The sequence below is a fragment of the Halichoerus grypus genome, chromosome 1, assembly GCF_964656455.1.
Source record: "Halichoerus grypus chromosome 1, mHalGry1.hap1.1, whole genome shotgun sequence".
NCBI classification, from domain to species: domain Eukaryota; kingdom Metazoa; phylum Chordata; class Mammalia; order Carnivora; family Phocidae; genus Halichoerus; species Halichoerus grypus.
In genome coordinates this window covers 210,664,167-210,683,296 of record NC_135712.1, presented here as the reverse complement: position 1 = coordinate 210,683,296, position 19,130 = coordinate 210,664,167, and the positions used below count along the sequence as shown (strand labels likewise).

The 19,130-nt window shown below is 54.6% G+C and overlaps 3 protein-coding genes and 1 long non-coding RNA gene across 19 annotated transcripts; 1 reads left to right on the top strand and 3 right to left on the bottom strand.

Annotated features, from left to right (window-relative positions):
* Positions 1 to 3,093: 3,093 nt before the first annotated feature.
* TRAPPC5 (trafficking protein particle complex subunit 5) lies at positions 3,094 to 5,268 on the bottom strand. 5 transcript variants are annotated; one of them, XM_036065985.2, is made up of 2 exons: positions 5,170 to 5,268; positions 3,094 to 3,711 (listed from the first exon to the last, which is right to left on the bottom strand). In XM_036065985.2, the coding sequence occupies exon 2, from the start codon at positions 3,697 to 3,699 to the stop codon at positions 3,133 to 3,135; it is 567 nt and encodes a 188-aa protein (XP_035921878.1). In that variant the 5' UTR covers positions 3,700 to 3,711; positions 5,170 to 5,268; the 3' UTR covers positions 3,094 to 3,132. The 5 variants fall into 5 exon arrangements, with proteins under 5 accessions (XP_035921878.1, XP_035921879.1, XP_035921883.1 ...); XM_036065986.2 differs by having other exon boundaries at positions 3,094 to 3,714; positions 5,170 to 5,261; XM_036065990.2 differs by lacking the exon at positions 5,170 to 5,268 and adding an exon at positions 5,014 to 5,136.
* Positions 4,165 to 18,696, top strand: LOC118518925 (uncharacterized). 11 transcript variants are annotated; one of them, XR_004908920.2, is made up of 6 exons: positions 4,165 to 4,721; positions 10,580 to 10,676; positions 12,360 to 12,444; positions 12,894 to 12,956; positions 13,212 to 14,720; positions 15,312 to 15,518. It is a non-coding gene; the product is annotated as an uncharacterized LOC118518925 (long non-coding RNA). The 11 variants fall into 11 exon arrangements; XR_013441678.1 differs by having other exon boundaries at positions 4,165 to 4,452; positions 4,547 to 4,721; positions 10,580 to 12,956; XR_004908918.2 differs by having other exon boundaries at positions 12,360 to 12,956.
* MCEMP1 (mast cell expressed membrane protein 1) lies at positions 6,201 to 9,148 on the bottom strand. Of its 2 annotated transcripts, XM_036065981.2 has the most exons (7): positions 8,731 to 9,148; positions 8,271 to 8,411; positions 7,594 to 7,722; positions 7,307 to 7,357; positions 7,071 to 7,217; positions 6,716 to 6,781; positions 6,201 to 6,610 (listed from the first exon to the last, which is right to left on the bottom strand). In XM_036065981.2, coding segments are annotated over exons 1-7 (630 nt in total). In that variant the 5' UTR covers positions 8,825 to 9,148; the 3' UTR covers positions 6,201 to 6,608. The 2 variants fall into 2 exon arrangements, with proteins under 2 accessions (XP_035921874.2, XP_035921877.1); XM_036065984.2 differs by lacking the exons at positions 8,271 to 8,411; positions 8,731 to 9,148 and adding an exon at positions 7,991 to 8,158.
* RETN (resistin) lies at positions 13,534 to 14,647 on the bottom strand. The gene is made up of 3 exons (XM_036065991.2): positions 14,526 to 14,647; positions 14,075 to 14,152; positions 13,534 to 13,795 (listed from the first exon to the last, which is right to left on the bottom strand). The coding sequence occupies exons 1-3, from the start codon at positions 14,641 to 14,643 to the stop codon at positions 13,659 to 13,661; spliced, it is 333 nt and encodes a 110-aa protein (XP_035921884.1). The 5' UTR covers positions 14,644 to 14,647; the 3' UTR covers positions 13,534 to 13,658.
* Positions 18,697 to 19,130: the final 434 nt, after the last annotated feature.

The window sequence follows — 19,130 nt, the reverse complement described above, 5'->3', positions numbered from 1 at the left end:
TGTGTGTCCATGGGCAAATGACCTCTTCTCTCAGAACCTGCTTCGTGGTCTATTAAATGAGGGGAAGCATCACGCCTGCCTCGTTCACCAAGGGCTGGTGTTGGGTTCCTTCCTCTTCCTTACTCCGCTCCCCCACCCCACCCCCCAACTCCACCCCCCCCAATCTGGGGCTTCAGTAGAGACTGTATCTGCAGCCCAAAGCATCCTGTCAGAGCCACTTCAATGGGAAACCTGCCCGATCTGTTCTTACCTCCCCCCCATCCTATAGATTGTTCACAACTCCCTTGTCCACAAGTCCCTATTCACCCTCAGCAGGGAGAAACAGACCCTGGGCCCTCTCCCAGCCTACAAGCTCTCCAGCATCCCTCCCTAGGGGAACAGCCCCTCTCTTCCCCTCCCACTCTTTCTCTCCTGCATCCTTCACTGCTGGGCCCCTGGATAGGGCTGGCTGGCCCATTCCTGCCCCCTGCCCCTTGCTTCTGCAATCTGCCCCTCACCCAGCAGGGCCTAGAAGCCACTCTCCAGGGGCTCTGGGGGGCACCTCAGGAGGCTGAACCCAGACTCCTGCACTTCCCCCTGGCTTCCCAGCATGCCCCGGCTCACTCCTCCAACCCTGCACCTTCCATCCCTGCGAGGACCGCCCTCCTGGACTCCAAACCTCAAATCCTGGTTGGCCTCCTACACACGGCCCCCTCACCCGATTCAGACCGCCACCCTGATCACCCCCTCCCCCAGCTCCCTTGGGGCCCCTTCCCCCCCCCCCCCCACAGCTATTTCCTGCCCAAGACCATCTCCGGTGCTACACATGGTAGGTGCTCAATAGTTCCATCTAGGCTGTGGATGCTCATGTCCTTTGCTGGGTGCTGAAGCCTACCCCACCCCTTGCTGGAATAACCGCCCCCTTATCAGACTTGGCACCCGGGCTCTCCCCACCTCATGCCGACCTCCACAAGGCATCCCAAAAAGCAACTGAGAAGCTGCATCCACCCCACCCCTAAACCCTCCGTAAACTGTGAGGGGACCCAGCCGAGGGCACCTGAAGTTCTCTTTCACATCAGACTTGAAATTCAAGTCTGGGAGGGGGGGCCTGGGTGGCTCAGTCGTTAAGCGTCTGCCTTGGATCGAGCCCCGCATCGGGCTCCCCGCTCGGCAGGAAGCCTGCTTTTCCCTCTCCCGCTCCCCCTGCTTGTGTTCCCTCTCTCGCTGTGTCTGTCAAATAAATAAACAAAATCTTTAAAAAAAAAAATTTTTTTTAAAGAAAAAAGAAATTCAAGTCTGGGAGAAGGAAGAAAGGAAAATTTGAACAAGTCCCCTCCCCACCAAAAAAAAATCTGGCAGGATTTACCTTGGGGAGGAGGAGTGACCAGGAACTCAGGGAGGGCGGTGGGCCAAAGGGAAAGGAGCGGCTGCCTTAAGGGTCAGATTTTACTTTTTATTTTTATTTTTCTAAGATTTTATTTATTTATTTGACAGAGAGAGACACAGTGAGAGAGGGAACACAAGCAGGAGGAGTGGGAGAGGGAGAAGCAGGCTTCCCGCTGAGCGGGGAGCCTGACGCGGGGCTCGATCCCAGGACCCTGGGATCCTGACCTGAGCCAAAGGCAGACGCTTAATGACCAAGCCACCCAGGCACCCCCAGATTTTACTTTTTAAACAAGAAACACACAAGAGCACCTGGCTGGCTGGGTCGGTAGAGCATGCCGGCTCTTAATCCTGATCAGGGTTGTTGAGTTTGAGCCCCCTGTTGGGTGATTACTTAAAAATAAAATCTTTAAAAATAAAATAAAGGGACGCCTGGGTGGCTCAGTCAGTTAAGCGTCTGCCTTCGGTTCAGGTCATCATCCCGGGGTCCCGGGATCGAGCCCCTCATGGGGCTCCCTGCTTAGCGGGGAGCTTGCTTCTCCCTCGGCCTGCTGCTCCCCCTGCTTGTGCACTCATGCGTTCTCTCAAATAAATCTTAATAAAAATTAAAAAAAATAAAATAGAGGCGCCTGGGTGGCTCAGTCAAAGATCTGCCTTTGGCTCAGGTCATGATCTCTGGTCCTGGGATCAAGCCCCACGTTGGGCTCCCCGCTCAGTGGGGAGTCTGCTTCTCCCTCTCCCTCTGCCCCTAATCGTGCTCGTGCGCAAGCTCTCTCTCTAATAAATATAAAATCTTTTAAAAAATAAAAATTTAAAAATAAATAAGCAAGGAACATAAATGTGTTCATAGATCATCGATATCACCTTCAAAATATTGCAGGCACCCAGATGATTCTGAAGTGAGCCCACCCATTTCCCCAGGTCTCTGGAGGCAGAGTTCTCTCCAAGTGTGGCCCCTGGAGCATAAGCAGTTCCTGGGAACTTGTTAGAAATGCAAATCCTCAGCCGGCCCAGGTCTGCAGAATCTGAAACTCTGGGGGTGGGGTCCAGCCACCCCAGTTGCAACCTACTCTGTGTCCTAGAGCACTGCTTCTCAAAATAAGATACACAGGACTCCCCTGGGGATCTTGCTAAGATGCAGACCCGCAGCTGGCAGGCATGAGGTGGGCCTGAGGGTCTGCACTTTGACCAGCTCCCAGGACATGCAGATGCTCCCATGGTGGGATGCACTTTGAGCAGCAAGGGTCTAACGCAGGCGTCAGCCACCACCCTCTGCCTGCTTTCTAGGCACACAGCCACACCCACTCCTTGGCCTACTGCTGTCTACACCGCAGGGTAGCTGGACAGAGAGTGTTAGGCAGAAACGACTATCTGGGACTTTACAGAAAAAAGCCAGCCTCTGGTCTAAATGAGGCTCTCTTAGCCTGATGCCCCCCACCCCCAGCTCTCCACCCTGGCCTCTAATTGTGATTCCAGAGAGTAGCAGCATTCTCCCACCTCCAGCCAACACCGCAACTCCTGCAGACTGCCCCCCACACTGCCCCCGGCCTCCCGCCCAGCCCCATCTGTAAGCGCGGGCTGGCTGGGGGAACCTGGCCCACCCCCACCTCGCCACTGTATTATAAACATGCTTGGGTCTTGGCCTCCCTCACCAGCCTGAGGCAGGCACCTGGGTCGAGGCGTCGGGTGGATCTGTGAGGCCCCCCACACAAGACACAAGACACACTTGGGAAGGGGGCGACTCTCTGCATTCTTTATCTCCCGCGGGGGTCAGCGGCCCTCCAGGGCCCGGTCTCGGGCTATGACCGCCTCCTCAAACTTGATCATGAGCGTGGTGCCCTTGTGCCAGTGCGCCGTGACCTTGGCGGGGAAGCCGCTGTGTGTGAGCACGGCCTCCACGATGCCCGCGGTGAAGCTGGCGCAGTTCAGTGTGCTGTTCTCCTTGGGCACCGAGATGTAGGTGTTGATGAGCGGCTCCCGCTCTATGATGTAGAAGGTGCGGGCGTCATCGTTGGCCTGCTCCAGCTTGTCGGCCTCCTTGCCGAACAGCGCCTTCCACACCGCGCCCTTGACGAAGAGCAGGGCACCCAGCACCTTGGTTTCGCGCCGGGCACCCTTTTCGCGAGCCACCAGCGCGTCGAGAACGCGCGCGCCCACCTGGCGGCCCAGGGCGGCCAGGCGCGCCTGCAGCTCGGCCACCGAGAAGACCCGGCTCTGGCAGTGCTGCACCAGCTCGGAGAAGAGCAGCGCGAAGGCGCTCAGGCTCACCTCGGTGCGGGGCCGCGCCAGCGCGCGCTCCAGCAGCGCCGACTTCCCGCGCGTGAAGCGCGCCTCCATGCTGCCGCCGCCCTGCTGGGACCCAAGGAACCGCGTGTCAGGGGACGGAGATCGTGGAGGAGCACTGCCCCCCTCCACCCGTTGTGTGTCGTCCGCTGCTGACCTCCCATGTAGGAAGAGAAGAGAGGAAGGAAAGGAAGGAAAGGGGGCATCCACCTGCACGTAAAGCACGCCTCCTCCAGTAAACGGAAATGGGGAAAGTAGCTTTACCCCTTTGGCGGGGAGAGGGTTGGGGGCGGGGGGTTAGAGGACACGAGAGGGAGACCAGAAGGCGGGACCAGAAACCATCCCAACCTTCGAGTTCCAGGTGACCGCTCCCACGTGAAAAGCACCTTCGTGCCCCCTCTGCCACCTGTGGGAGCAACTAGAGAACTAGTGCATGGGGGAGGGGGCAGGGATGGGGGGGCCGTCAGAGGTCTCTCGGGCACCGTCCCCCGCAAGCCTCCAGAAGCGACAGCGCTGACTTCCTGCAAATGAAGAGAATTTGCCCGCCTCTCCCCTGCGGAAAGCCAAAGAAACCAGAGAGGGGAGTGGGGCGTGTCAAGAGCAACAGCCTGGAGGGTGTGGGGCGTGGGGGACGGACAGACGACAGACACGGGACAAGCCAGGAGGAAAGGGCTCTGACAGCGCCCATCTGGCACGCACGAAGCACGCCTCCTTGAAGATGCGGATGGGCCTTCGTTTGTAAGGAAGACTGGAGGCGGCCGCAGAGAAGGCGTTGGGAACCCCTCCACCTCCGTGCCCTCCAGAAAGGTAGCGGGACAGTGGGAGATAAAGTGGAGGAGGCGGACTGTGAGACCCGGGGTTTGGGGGGGCCAGGAGGGGCGCTGTGATCCTCCCATCCTAGTGCACCAAGCACTGAGACCGCCACGACGCTGACCTGCGGTGACGGTGGGAAGGAGCGGATGGGAGTGCCCCTCTCTTCCCCCCCGCCGACCCTCGCCCACGCTTGTGTGAAGCCGCTGCCAAGGGTGGAGTCGGGAGAAGGAGCTGAGAACCCCGTTCCCACTGAGCAGGAAGGGGTAAGAGGCCGGAGGGGTCTGGGGATGCTGGGGCTGCCCCCAACGAGATCTGCGTGGGGAATGGGAAGACCAGCGCGGGGGGGAGTCCAGGGGCTCCAAGACGCCGCCCAGGTGCGCATCCGTCTACACGGGGAGGGCCCAGCGCGCGAGATGGGAGGGGGAGTGTTGCCCCCCACACACACCGGGCTGCGATGGGAGCCAGTAAGCTAAGCCGCGGAAAGGCCGGAGCCCCGAGACCCCCGAGCCAGCGTGGACCCGACAGAGGGGCCGGGGAGGGACCCGAGGGACCCACCCTCCTCACGGGCCCTTTGCGTGGGCCGAAGCGGACGGACCCGGGATCGCGGACGCCGAGACCGCAGCCCAGGATCCCCAGGCGCGCGGGAGGCTGGGGGTCCCGGAGCGGGCAAGACCCGGCGCGGATAGGGGTCGCGGGCGGGTGGGGTCTCACCAGCGTACTACGGCCGTCGGTTTGGCCGAGTTGCTTTACGGCGCCGTAAAAGGCCGTGAGTGCGCAGGCGCTGCGGCGGTACGGGCTCGTGGGCGGGGCGCGCGCGCTGGCGGAGATTCCAGAGAGCGGCCGCCAGGGGGCGCGCGTGTCCCGGGCGCCCGAAAGAGGGGTGTGGCCCTGGGGAGAGGGGTGTGGCCCTGGGGCCGGGGGCCGGGCTCGCTTGGGTTGGCTCGCTCTCAGGCAAACGGTAGCGCGGATGGTCACCAGTCGGGGGCAAACATTTGAGGATGGGCCCACGTGTCTGTGTGAGGGGCACACATGTCTGTTTGTCCTGGAGGCACACCTGTGCCTTAAACACACATTGTCTTGTCTTAGGGACACGTGCGTTTACTCAGGTACATGTTCTCTTAAGGGACATGCATCTGGGGCGCCTGGGTGGCTCAGTCGTTAAGCGTCTGCCTTCGGCTCAGGTCATGATCCCAGGGTCCTGGGATCGAGCCCCGCATCGGGCTCCCTGCTCGGCAGGAAGCCTGCTTCTCCCCCTCCCACTCTCCCTGCTTGTGTTCCCTCTCTCACTGTCTCTCTCTCTGTCAAAAAATATATAAAATCTTAAAAAAAAAAAGGTGGGGACATGCATCCATGAACCAGGGGCCTAGGGCACTTAGGGGCATGTGCACTCACGGCCGCACGCTCAGTGGGCATATACACTCAGGAGCACAGTTACGCCCCAGGGTACCTGCTTAAGGGCTCAGACATATCTGTGGGCCCACCTGCACACAGGGAGACACCGTCCATCTCAGGCACACACTCTTGGGCACGGAGACTGGGTTACTCCCTGGGTACACGTTCATGGACACACAAAGACCAACTCGGGGCATTCATTCCCACACAACCTCGTGTCCCAGGGCTCCTGGTATCATGTCCATGGGCTCACTGTGTGCCTTTCCCCATCTCCCAACATTTGCCAGACCCTCCCCCACCAGGTCCCCAGAGCCCCCCAGGTGCTCCCAGTATGAGATCTAAAAGCCACATTCTTTTGCATAGGCCTTTATCGTCACAAATCACAAACCGTGAGTGCAGAAACAAAGGAACATACATGGGTACACGCTCCGAACCCCCTCGGTTGCATAATCAGTCACACTCACATCGGCACAGGGCACACACTGCAACAGCCACAATTATAGTGATACACGGGGTGCCCCACGCACAGCGCCACCGTGACACACTTATACACAACGTACCGCAGGACACTCACGCGCACTCACAGTGCTACCCGTGTTGCCCACACCCACACTCACACTGACACACTTTTGGGGTCCTTGCTGACACAGCCACCCACTGTGTCATGCATCATGCTCACAACACACCATGATCACACATGTGGCCAGCTTCACTGGGAGGTGCAGCTGCGTCTTCGATGTCTTCTCATTTGTTGAGGTTTCTGGGTAGGATGGAGACCCAAGGTCAGGCAGATCCCTCCCCCAGGAGGGAAACTGGGGCCACGTCTGTGGCTCCCACCTCATCCACCTCCCCAGTCCCAACTTACATGAGCTTGGCTTCGTCTCCAGTGCCTTGGAGATTTCCTGTAACTTGTTCTTGACCTGGTTCATGTCTGGGGGCAGGAGGACAGGAGAAATCTGGTGTGGGGTCTCACACAAGGCCCCCATGTTTATTGGAAGCCTCCTCCCTGCCCAACCCCCAGCCTGGGGTGCTGCGGAGCCCGTGTACTTGGTGTTCCCAGCAGCATTTAAATATCCCCTGAGTGACTCAGAGGGTGACATCCATCATGCCTCCAAACCCCCCTGTGCGCTGGGAGAATGGGACCCCTGCTGTCCCCTCCCCCCAATTCCCCAGCACCCAGCATGAGATGAATTCCACCCAGTGAAGGTCTGCAACGGCACCTCTTAATAACGTCGTCATTTTATCACTCTCGGACTGGACATCTCTCTTGACCACGTTAATGCCCTGCTTGGCCTCCATGATGAGCCGCCGGACGGAGCTCCAGCCCTGATTCTGTTCCTCCTGACACTCTCGCACCGATTCGGAGACTGAGGCATGAAGTGGGCATGTCTGTATCACTGCTGCTCTCCTTACCCCCACCCCGACCCCTTGGGCCTCCCCCAGGTCCCACCCTCACCGTTCCAGAGCTCCCTTTTCAAGACCAGCAACTCCTGGGACATCTCAGAATCTGTTCAGGAGGAGGGGCAGGGGAGGCAGGAAAAGCCTTGAGGTGCCCCCAGTTCTGTAGGCCTGGGAACAAGGGTGGGGGAAGGGAGAGGAACGAGGGAGAAGGGAGACAGGGTGGAAACACTGGGCCGCGCACCTCCTGAGGACCCCCTCCACACTGCCCCAGCCCCCCACCAAAAAAACAAAAAACAAAACAACAACAACAACAAAAACCCTGAAACGAAAAACCCTACTCACTCTTTGCCAAGACCAAGGCCAAGAGGATGATGCAGGACAGGGCGAGGAGGATGTACAGGATCATGAGGGCTCTGTGCAGACAACGGGGAACCTGGGCAGATTCTGAGGGTGGCCTAGACAGGGTTGGGACTGGGGTAGAGGCAAGACAGGTGACCTCCAGGGCCCAACACCACCACCCAAACCATCAGTACTGACTCTAACATCATCAGAAACTCTGTCACCTGCACCTGCTCTTCCCAATACCATAGCCACTGTGACCACCAACATGCCCACTGACCAGAGCCACCAGCAGTTGTCCCTAATGCTGTCATCATCATGCTGCCCTTACCATCCCCTTTGCCAGCACTCACAACGTCAACAGTAGCTGTCACCAACACCCATCAACATCAGTGCCTACCATTGTCAGCATTGTCCCCAGCAACAGGTCTCATCAGCACCGTCATCGGCGCTGTCTAGGTGGTTCCTTCCTGATCCACTACATGGTCACCTCTCCACCATCACCATCACCCAAACTTTCACCAACACTTCCACCAACACCAGCACCACCGAATCATCAACCCCACCTGTGAAACTAACCCCCCCCCACCGACTGTAACACACAAGCCCTGATGACACCACGCCCCACACCACTGACCCCCGACCTCCATATGGTGCTCCTGGTTCCCGTGATGCCCTACCATGGGCCCCTCCCAAGGCTGTGCAGTGTGCGCTGGCGGATGGCTGCTTGCCCTGATTCTTGAGGGGTGAATGGCTGCCCTTCAGCTTGTCCTGGTTTCTGAAGGTCAAGGTGATATTCTCATAGTCAGGGTTATCTGCACCTGTGGGTGGGTCAATGAGAGTGGAAACCTGCCTGGAGCTCTGGGGCGGCGGTGGGGGTAGGAAGGGGGCTCAGAGATCTTGGCTCACCAAACCCCAGCACACAACAAATTTCTGGGGATAAAAGATAAGGAATGGGGAAAACAAGATCTGCTTCTTGGTTAGGTGGAGAGGGCGTGCGTGAGCGTTTGGGGGATACACATGCACACATACATTTTGGGGTAGGGGAAGGAGCCCTGTGACCCCACTTTCAGCCCCTTATCTCTCCCATCCCAATCTCTCCCAGCTGACCTCTCCCCTCCCCACCCCGAGGTGCCTGACCTTCCTTATCGGCTGGGGCCCTCTGTTTCTTGTCTTTGAAAGCTGCTGTCTGCATCTTGACCTCCTGCTTCGTGTAGATTTCCTCAGACTCCATGGTTCCCAGTCTGCCAGTTTGCCCACACACATCCCCACCCACCGGAAGGTGTCATGGCAAATGAGGAAATCTCTGGGTTGGGGGTAGGGGGAGGAGAGGTCAGTCTCCTCTTTTCAGTGACCCGGGACCCTCCAGCCCTGGGGCATCCTCACCGCCCCCCCCCTCCCCCAGATCAAGAGGGTCTTAGGAGACCAGAGGTCTCATGGAGGGCCAAGCAGAGAAGCCCATAGACCCAGAGACAGGAAACAGCATGATCAGGAACCAGCAACAGAACTGTTGGCTAATTCTATGGTGGTCATCATGTTGCAATATACAAATGTATCAAATCCACACCTGTGTACCTCTAACCTACACAGTGTTGTAAGTCAGTTATACTCAATATAATTAAATTTTAAAAACTCTAAAGGATGGTCACAAACGGACACAAAAGGACACAAGCTATGTATGTGTCTACCCAAATGAACATTGTCCCCTGCCCCTCTCAGGAGAGAATCTAGACCCCTGGGACTCCCACCCTTTAGGTTTGAGGTATCTGGGCTTGGAGGCAGGATTCCTAGGTCTCCCACATCTTCCTACCCCCTGCCCCAGTCCTACCCCTCAGCTCCACCCCAAGAAATTCTACTTCTTCAAGGCCCCGTGGAGGAAAGGAACGGATGTGAGGCAAGGGGACCAACCACTTGAGCTCCACCCATATCTGAGACAGAGCCAGATGCACGCCTTGACCTAACGCTGGACATGGTGTCCCCTCTCCCTGGGTCCCCAGACAGAGAAACACTTGGAAACACTCTCACCCACGCATCTGCTCACCTACCCACACTCATGCACACTCCCGAAAACCGTGATACATCTGCTCACATATTCACATGGCTTGCCCATTGGCAGGCTTCTACACGTGTTTGCCCCAGAGAAATATCCATATTCATGCATTCACATGTCTGCTCTTTGTCTAGATGTCTTCAAGCTCTCTTTGTGTCTGTGACCTTGAAAACTGGAGATAAAAACGAGACAAAGTTTGTAGGGAATTCTCTCTTTAAGTTTAGAACAGTGCCTTCTGGTAGAAATATAATGTAAACCACATCTTTAATTTAAAATTTTCTAGCAACCACGTTCAAAAGACAAAAAGAGACAGGCTAAATTAATTTTAATAATGCATCTTATTTAACATAATATACCCTCAAAATTATCACTTCAGCATGTAGATGATACTAAAAAATTGAGATATATTACTTTTTTTTGGTACTAAATCTTCAAAAATCAAACGTGATTTACACTCACGGGACATTTCAAGTGTTTGGTGGCTGTCATATTGGACAGCGCTGGTCTAGACCATTATGGTTCTCTCCCTTTGGAAAAAGTAAGTAAAAGATAATTAAAAAGACTTTTTAAAAAAGATTTTATTTATTTATTTGACAGAGAGATAGAGCATAAGCGAGAGACGATGGGGGGGGAGTGGCAGAGGGAGAAGAAACAGGGTTCCTGCTCAGTGGGGATCCCCTGCCAGGCTGGGTCCCAGGACCCTGGGATCATGACCTGAGCTGAAGGCAGACACTTAACTGACTGAGCCACCCAGGCGCCCTTTAAAAAGACTTTCTATGTTTTAGCTTTTAAATATGTGATTAAATTTGAGATAACTTTGGAATGGTCCCCCAAGGTTTGATGAGAATAATGCTCTGTTTTCTAAACTATTGCCGACCTTGTCTGCTCAAGGATGACTGCTTTAACAGTGTTTTGATGCCAACTCCTCTCTGATTTTAGAAAGAAGTCCGCAATTGAGAGAGATTCGACCCTCTCCTGATGTAACCGTCACAGAGGAGACGGACCAATGGGCAGCTGGCTCTGCTGTGATGGACAGGTGCAGGGGGTGGGGCCACAGCATTGCACATTTCTGTAGGTCGGTTGAAGCGAAGACCAGGCTCCATCCAGCCCTCTGGACAAAATAGCAGTTGTGAAACTGGAGGCCCACGAGCAATCACAGTGGCTCAAGAGGGCTCTGTGAGGCTTCTCGACCAGCCCATGTCTTAGGGTAACAGTCTCAATTTTCTTTTAAGAAAGAATATGCGTCTCCAGGACAGCTAACCATAAACCAATGATTGGTTTAGAGTGGGTACATGATCCAGGCCCACCCAATCAGAGTCTAAGATTTGGCACAGGGGTGGGCACATGAGCCAGATTCAGCCAATGAAACTCAGGGCTGCGACTTTTGTGGCATTAACCAGGAAAAAAGGCATTTCCTCTTTTTTTTTTCTCTCCACTGGGGCTCTCAGACTGGGAATATGTTAGCTTGGAGCTGTGATGGGGGAGAACCTGCTGGAGAGAGAAGCCAGCGTAGGAAGCAGACCTGAGAGGGAGTCGGATCCTGGAGACATCATTTGAGGGCTAGATCCACCCGAACCTGAATCTGTCAGTCTAACCCTGGGCCTCTCGGTGCAGTCGGTTAAGAGTCCGACTCTTGGTTTCGACTCAGGTCCGTGATCTCAGAGTTGTGAGATCGAGCCCTGCATCAGGCTCTGTGCTGAGTGCAGACTCTCTCTTCCTCTCCCTCTGCCCCCTCTGCGCCTCCCCCCCCCCACCCCCCTGCGCCTGCACTCTCTCTAAAATAAATAAGTCGATCTTTAACCCTGGGCTTCTCAGTTACATATCCAGAAACTTCCTCTTTTTTTTTTCTTTTTAAAAGATTTTATTTTTAAGTCATCTCTACACCCAACATGGGGCTCAAACTCACACCCCGAGATCATGAGTTGCATGCCCCACTGACTGAGCCAGCCAGGCGCCCCCAGAAACTTCCTTTTACTTTTGCTCAAGTTACTTGCAGTGGGGTTTGCGACACTTGCAACTGGAAGACTCTTGGCTACCTCAGGGGGGCTGGGCCGTTGGCAAGTGAGAAAATGGAGGCTTGAGAAGGGGGCTTGCCTATCCAAGTCTGCACTCTGGGACAGGAGAATGACTGTGCTGGAATTGAGGACTCTGAAGAGGACCTTCTTGGGGTCCAGACATAGGGGGACAATTGAGTGGGACTTGGAGATACACAGGCATTCCAATCAGTCTGGGGACATCAGTGAGGGGGTGGGACAGGCAAGGTTCTAGACCCACCCTCTCTGCTCCTCAACACACTTCTGACTCAGTGGTCCCACCTCAACCCCATGGGGTCCCACCTCCAACCCACGTGGGGTTAGGAGGGAGGAATTAGGAGGGAAATCTCTGGATTGGGGTATGGGTGGGCTCCAGGGGCAAGAGGAGAGTTTGTGATCTCAGCTCATGGCTACCGGAATCAGACAGGGGGCTGTGCCGTCATAGGGGGTGGGTGGCAGAGATGGGGGCATAACATGGGAGGAGAGGGATGGGCAGAAGAAAGTCACGGGCGCGCCCCCCCCCCCCGCCACCGCCTCCCTCCAGGAGAGTCCAAAACATCTTGAAAACCAGGATCACACCCCATCACCTGTTCTCCAGTGTGCTCCTGGGGCTGGGACATTTGAGTCTGGGGTCCCTTTCAAGACTGGGCACCAAGTGTTCTGAAATCTGTGTCTGCATCTCGCAGGGGCTGGATTTGTAAGACCCCTGGGTTAGGGTTCCCGGGGAACTGGACCCTGAATCACCTGGATCTGTGCCGCCCAGGAAGCTGTGTAAGTGTTGCAGGTGACTCGTCTTCAGGTCAGAATTCAGACAGGGACTGATGTCTTCCAGGCGGGGATGGGGACTCGAGGTCAGAAGCAAGAGACTCTGTCCAGGGTTTACACGTCTGTGTGTCTATGTTCCTCCTTCCATGGCCATGCCTGTGTGTTTCAGTGGTGCTTCCCTGTGCCCATGTATGTGTCTGTGGCCATGGTGTGTCCCTGTGTGACCACAGTAACTGGGCTGTGTACCGTGTGTGTACATGTAGTGTGTGTGTGCACCTGGATGGTGTATCCACGTGTGTATGTGGTTATTTATTCAGCAGACATTTCCTGAGCACCTACTATGTGGCATGCTCTCTTCTGAGCGCCAGGAATACACCAAAGGGCGAACAAGTACCCTGCCCTGCGTTTTCATATTCAAGTGTCCGTGAGGGCGTACGTGCCTCTGTGTATTGCAGGTTGTAACTACTCGAAACTGCGCTGCACGTGTGAAAACGTGAACTTGCGGTTCGTGGCCTCAGGTAAGAGTTCTCAGCTTGCTCCTGTGAAGATTCCTTCCTGTCCACGACCCAGCTTTGCCTGTGCCCTGCTGGCAGCTCCATGAGGTTGGGGAGTGAGGGATCTCGGCTCAGGGCTCTGGGCTGAGAGATGACCCAGGGGTCCACCTTGACCCTGGGGCTTCTGGAGGCTTGGGGCCCTGAAGTGTATGCAGAGTGAGGGGGGGCGGGGGTCCCTGTCCTATCCAGACCCAGACCCCGAATGAAGCCTCATTGTAGGGGCTGGGGCAGAATGACCCAGCGATTTCCTGGAAGGCCAGAGACCCGAGGGTGACCGTCAAGGTGGCCTTAAAGGTAACACTTCCCCTCCTGAAGGAGGTCATGATCCTTGCGTGTGAGTGTCCTCAGAGGAAGTAGAGGCCTTGTTCTCGGAGACGGGGTTGGGGGGGGGAGGCACAGCGTGGGAGGAGAGGGATGGGCAGAGGAAAGTCACGGGCGGCCCCGGCCACCGCCTCCCTCCAGCGTCTGCGTGCCCGGCTCTTTTCGGAGACGCCAGCTCGGTCCCCCACCCCCCACAAAAGACAGCGCCGCGCCCAGACCCTCACCTTCTCAGGGTTTATTTCCAGCCCCACCCCTCCGAGGCCTGGCCACGCCCCGTCAGAGGCCTGACCCCGCCCCTCCGAGGCCTGGCCACGCCCCCCAGCCCGCCCCGCGACGCGGGGGACCTCAGGCGGTGGTCTGCAAGCGGCAGCAGCGAGCTCCGGTCCAGTCCATGCCCGCGCACTGGCAGTGGCATGTGGTCTCGGCGCGCACGTCCCACGAGCCACAGGCGGAGCCACAAGTGCAGGCGGTGACGGCGAAGCCTGCGGGCCGGAGCGGAGGGAGTCTGGACCCGGGCGGGAGGCTACCGGCCTGAGGGTCCGGGGGGAAGCTGGGGGCTCCAACACCAGGGAATGAATGGGAGCCGGATTGCGTGGGCGGCTGGGGGCCTGGACTCCAGTGTCCTAAGCTGTCCCGGAGCGGGGGCCGCAGACCAGGACCCTGGGGAAGTTGACTCAAGAAATAGAGGCTGGACTTAGGGGGAGGGGTTCCTGGGTGCTGGGAACGGAAGCGAGAGCCTGGAAGAGGTCTTCGGTACTCACCTGCGGGGCAGGTGGCCAGGTCCCCCCTGGAGGTGACGCTCCGGCAGCTCAGGCCAAAGTTCCTCATTGTCTCAACAACTGCGGGAGGGAGGAGGGAAGGAAGCCGTGAGACCAAGCTGCCCCTGTTCTCATGTGGCCTTGGCCCTGGTGGTTTGGAGATAGGCAGGGGGTCAAGAAAACTCTTCTGAGGAAGGCCCAGGTGGGCCAGGCCCTGGTGGAGAGCCATGAGATGGGAAGCTCATCACCTCCCAGGTTCTGTCTTGAGATGGGTGTTTTGGAGGAAGGAGGATTTGGAGCTTCTGCCAAAGATGGAGCTGGATGGGGGCTGGGGTTGGCTTGGGTTTGGGCGGGAGGTTTGGTTCTGGTTGGGGCTGAATTGATGGCTGCTCCATGTCAGGAATTAGAGGGGGCCTCTGAGGCCCCTGCTGAGGTTGCAAGTGAGGGTCCTCACTTAAGGATCTGGTGCCATCCTGGATCTTCTCATTGATGGCTTCATCCACTGGACACAGAGACTGGCCAAACACCAGCAGCCCCAGGACAAGGAGGAGGAGGAGGGCAAGAGCCTTCATCCGGCAGGTGCTGCAAGACAGAACCAACAGCCGGGTCAGTCCCTTCTCATCTGGGGAGGGTCAAGCCTCCAGAGCAGGTGGGATATGGAATTCTGGGTCCCTGGGGGGAACGGGGCTGGCGTCCCGGCTTTGCCAAGGCCCCCTCGGGCTGGGGTTCTGGGCTGAACAGGGGCAGCTGTCGCTTACCCTCAGGACGGACTCAGCAGGCCAAATCTCGGGCACTGATTTCATGCCTCTGCCACATCTCCCTCTTTAAGGCTTCTGCTGGATGTGGAGCTTCCTGTCTTAGCTGAGTGTCTTGGCTCCCTGGCCCTCCCCTCCCACATCCGGGACCAAGAGGAAGCCCCCAGGGCAGACTCTAGGGGCCCAGAGGCAGGAAGCTCTGCCCACCCCCTTCCTGGCTACAGTTTCCCCATTCAAGAGTCCACCCTTCTCACATCCGGGCTGGGACTGGTCCAGGAGGTAGTCCTGGGGGATGATTCCAGAAGCCCCTGTCCCAGGCACAGGCAAAGAAATAGGAGTTTGCACGCAGGGGTGCGGAACATAAGCATGAACAAAATAACACCCCCAAAATAAATAAATATGCAGTGAGAACTGCATACCATGTTCATAGCCAAATGCCTATCAACAATAGAATGGATAAAATCATGTTTTCTTTTTTCCTTCAGTGGAACAATCTGCAACAGACGGTGGCAAACTTGCAGCCCATGGGACAAATCTGGCCCACTGTCTATTTCTGTGCAACCCATGAGCTAAGAATGGTTTTTACATTTCGGGGGGTTTTTTTGGTTTTTGTTTTTAATACAAACAGATTTTTAAAATTGTGGCAAAATACATTTCACATTAAACTGATCATTTTAACCATTTCTTAAAAAGATTTTATTTATTTATTTGGGACGGACAGAGAGAGAAAGCAAGGGGTGGGGAGGGGCAGAGGGAGAAGCAGACTTTCCGCTGAGCGCAGAGCCCGATGAAGGGCTCGATCCCGGAACCCCACAATCATGACCTGAGCCGAAGGCAGACGCTTAACTGGCTGAGCCACCCAGGTGCCCCATTTTAGCCATTTTTTAAGTGTGGGGCCCAATGGCATGAAGTACTCTCACATTGTTGTGCAACCATCCCCACCAACCATCTCCAGAACTTTCTCATCTTCCCAAACTGAAGCTCTGTCCCCACGAAACACTAACTCCCTATCCCCCCTAGCCAGACCCCCTGGCTCCCACCATCTACTTTCTGTCTCTATGATTTTGCCTGTTCACACCTCAAGTAAGTGGAATCACACAATACTTATCCTTTTGTGTCTGTCTTCTTTCACTTAGCAAGATTCATCCATGTTGTGGCATGGGGCAGAACTTTATTCCTTTTTATGGCAAATATTCCATTGTAGGGACACACCACATTTTGTTTATCCATTCATCTGTCAGTTGCAACTTGCTTTGTTGTTTCCACCTCTTGTCAACCATGCCCCTGTAAACCTTGGAATGTATGAGCATCTCTGAGCATCTCTGAGTCCCTGCTTTCAGTTCCCTTGGGTATATATCCAGGAGCGGGATTGCTGGATCATATGACAATTCTGCGCTTAACTTTTCGAGGAGCTGCCAAAAAGTTTGTACATTTTTAAATCATTGGAAAAAAAATTTTAACAGTGACATATGAAAAGTACATGAAATTGAAATCCCAGTGCCCATAAATAAAGTGTTCTTAGAGCATAGCCATGCCTACTTTTTTATAGATGGTCTGAGGTTGCTTTCCCAGGTCAGTGACAGAGACTATGCCCTGCAAAGGTGAACCCGGCTACCATCTGGCCTTTTACAGAAAAAAAAAAAAATGTCCACTCCTGGTCAATAGCAATGAGTGTGAATGAGAGATCACAATGTATGAATTGCAGCTACATGTAACAGTCTGGATGATTCTCACAAAACATAACTGTGAGCAAAAGAATCCAGACGCAGAAAAGAAAAGAACATACTGCACAAATCCATTTATTAAAAAGGACCAGGGCAGGGTGCCTGGGTGCCTCAGTTGATCGAGCATCCGACTCTTGATTTTCGCTCAGGTCCTGATCTCAGGGCCCTGAGATCAAGTCCTGTGTCTGGCTCCGTGCTGGGTGTGGAGCCTGCTTGGGATTCTCTCTCTCCCTCTCCCTCTGCACCTCCCCTCTCCCCACTCCACACACACACACACCTGCTCTCTCTCTCTCTCAAAAAAAAAAAAAAAGCACAACTAATCTATGCTGTTGGAGATGAGGATGGAACTTTCCTGGGGAGTGAGGGAAAATGGGAAGCTAGTGAAAATTCGAGCATACACTTCCAACTGCACAATTTTCTTTACGCATACTCTATTTCAGTGACGTGTGTGAAAGTGACATGTATGTGTGAAATCCCTATGTAAATACAACTGTGTACACAGGGCCAAAGTGTAGGCAATATTTATTGAGCACTTACCATGTGCCGGATGCAATGCTATGCACCGTGCATGCAGTGGAGCATGCACAGGAGCAAGGGGACCCCCCAGCCCTCACGCACTTTGCCCTGTCTGTCGGAGGAAGACAGACACCAAGAGAGAGCTCAATTGGCCTCACACTCCACCAGTCATCTCTGCCCCAGAGGAGAGGAACAGAGTTCTGGGAGAACTTCTGGCAGAAGAATGTGGCCCTTGGTGGAAGAATCCAGGGAAGTTTTATGGAGGAAGAGATGGCTGAGCGGAAGCTGGGGGTGAGCAAGAGTTAAGCAGGAGAACCAGTCAGGGACGGCATTCTGGGTGGAAGGAACTGCTTGTCCCAAGGCCCTGGGGAAGGACAGCGTGCACCAGCTTTGAGGAACTGAAAAAAAACAGTGGGCAGGAAGGCAGAGAGCCTGGTTGGCATTAATAAATTTCGCAGACTCCCTTCCTTGAAGACCCCCAGACACAGCTTGGATACAAGGTAGTTCGGGACACAGCAAGAGTCATTTTGTTAAGAGCTCTGATCCTTCAAACCCTTCAGTCTCAGAACTTTTCAGATAAAAACTTTTGAGGGGCACAGAAGCGGGCAGCTCTGACTACAGGTTGGGTGAAAAGCAGGGGGCGTGTGTGGAACCCCTAGGATTCCCTGGGGACTTAGTTTGAAAACCCTTGGTTAAGTAGCAGGAAAGGGCTACATGCCCTTTCTTTCTCTTTGAAGAAAATAAAATATTTTGGGGGTGCCTGGCTGGCTCATTCGGAAGAGCATGCCATGCTTGATTTCAGGGTCATGAGTTCGAGCCCCACCCTGGGTGTAGAGATGACTAAAAAAAAATAAACTTAAAAAAAATATATTTTCATTCCCCCTGATTTCTATCAGTGACACTGAGGTCTAGTGGCCTCAATTTTGCATCAAATGCTATCAAATAAAATTTCAGAGCCAGGTCTTTAAAACGTACAATAGGGGAGCACCTGGGTGGCTTAGCTGGCTAAGCCTCTGCCTTTGGCTAGGTCGTGATCCTGGAGTCCTGGGATCGAGTCCTGCATCGGGCTCCCTGCTCGCACGGAGCCTGCTTCTCCCTCTCCTCCCTGCTCGTGCGTGCTCTCTCGCTCTCTCTCTCTCCCTCAAATAAGTAAATAAAATCTTTTTAAAAATAAAATAAAAAAATAAAGCATACAATAGGGCGGTCACTGTCTTTTACAATCAATTTTATTGAGGTATAATTTTTGTTAAATAGAATGCACCTAAAGTGTTCAGTTGGATGTATTTTGACAAATGTACATGCCTGCATGCTGCATGAATGTTTTGTTTTTCCCAAGTATTGTCTTTTTAGTTTTTTGTTTTTGTTTTGTTTTGTTTTTTAGAGAGAAAGAGAGAGAGCACCTGCATGCATGCAAGGAGGAGGGAGAGGGAGAGAAAGAATCTTAGGCAGGCTCCACGCCCAGCACAGGGCCAGACACGGGGCTCCATCCCAGGACCCTGAGATCATGACCTGAGCCGAAATCAAGAGTCGGCTACTCAGCCGACTGAGCCATCCAGGCACCTCCCGAGTATTGTCTTTTTAAAAACATAAGGTGTCATTTACATAAAGTAAAATTCACTCTTTTTACTGAGTTCTATGAGTTTTGACAAATGCAGAGAGTCGTGTGATTATCGCCACCCAGTACTTATAACTTAAATGAGCGTTGGGGAAATAAAAGAGGTCCCCAAAGATCTTAAGGGTTTTAAACTGTGTCCTGAAGCCACAGAGAGAGGATTTTTCGGCTCCGTACCACCCGCCTTCCCGTGTGGAGCTGCAGACCTTGTGAATATTCACAACTGTTACCAGCTTGTTCTTGCCTATTAGTGTACTTCTGTCCTCGAAGGGTTATTATGAACCAGGAGGGCGTGGGAAACTGACCTCCAGAAGTAACCGGAGTCACTTGCCTCTCTAGATAACAACTTGCCTTCCTGTTGACAGACGAGATGACAGGGGGCTCGGCCAAATCAGGAAAGAATCACTTGCTTCCTGTTCCACATGAACGACAGAAAAAAAAAGCAAAAGCCC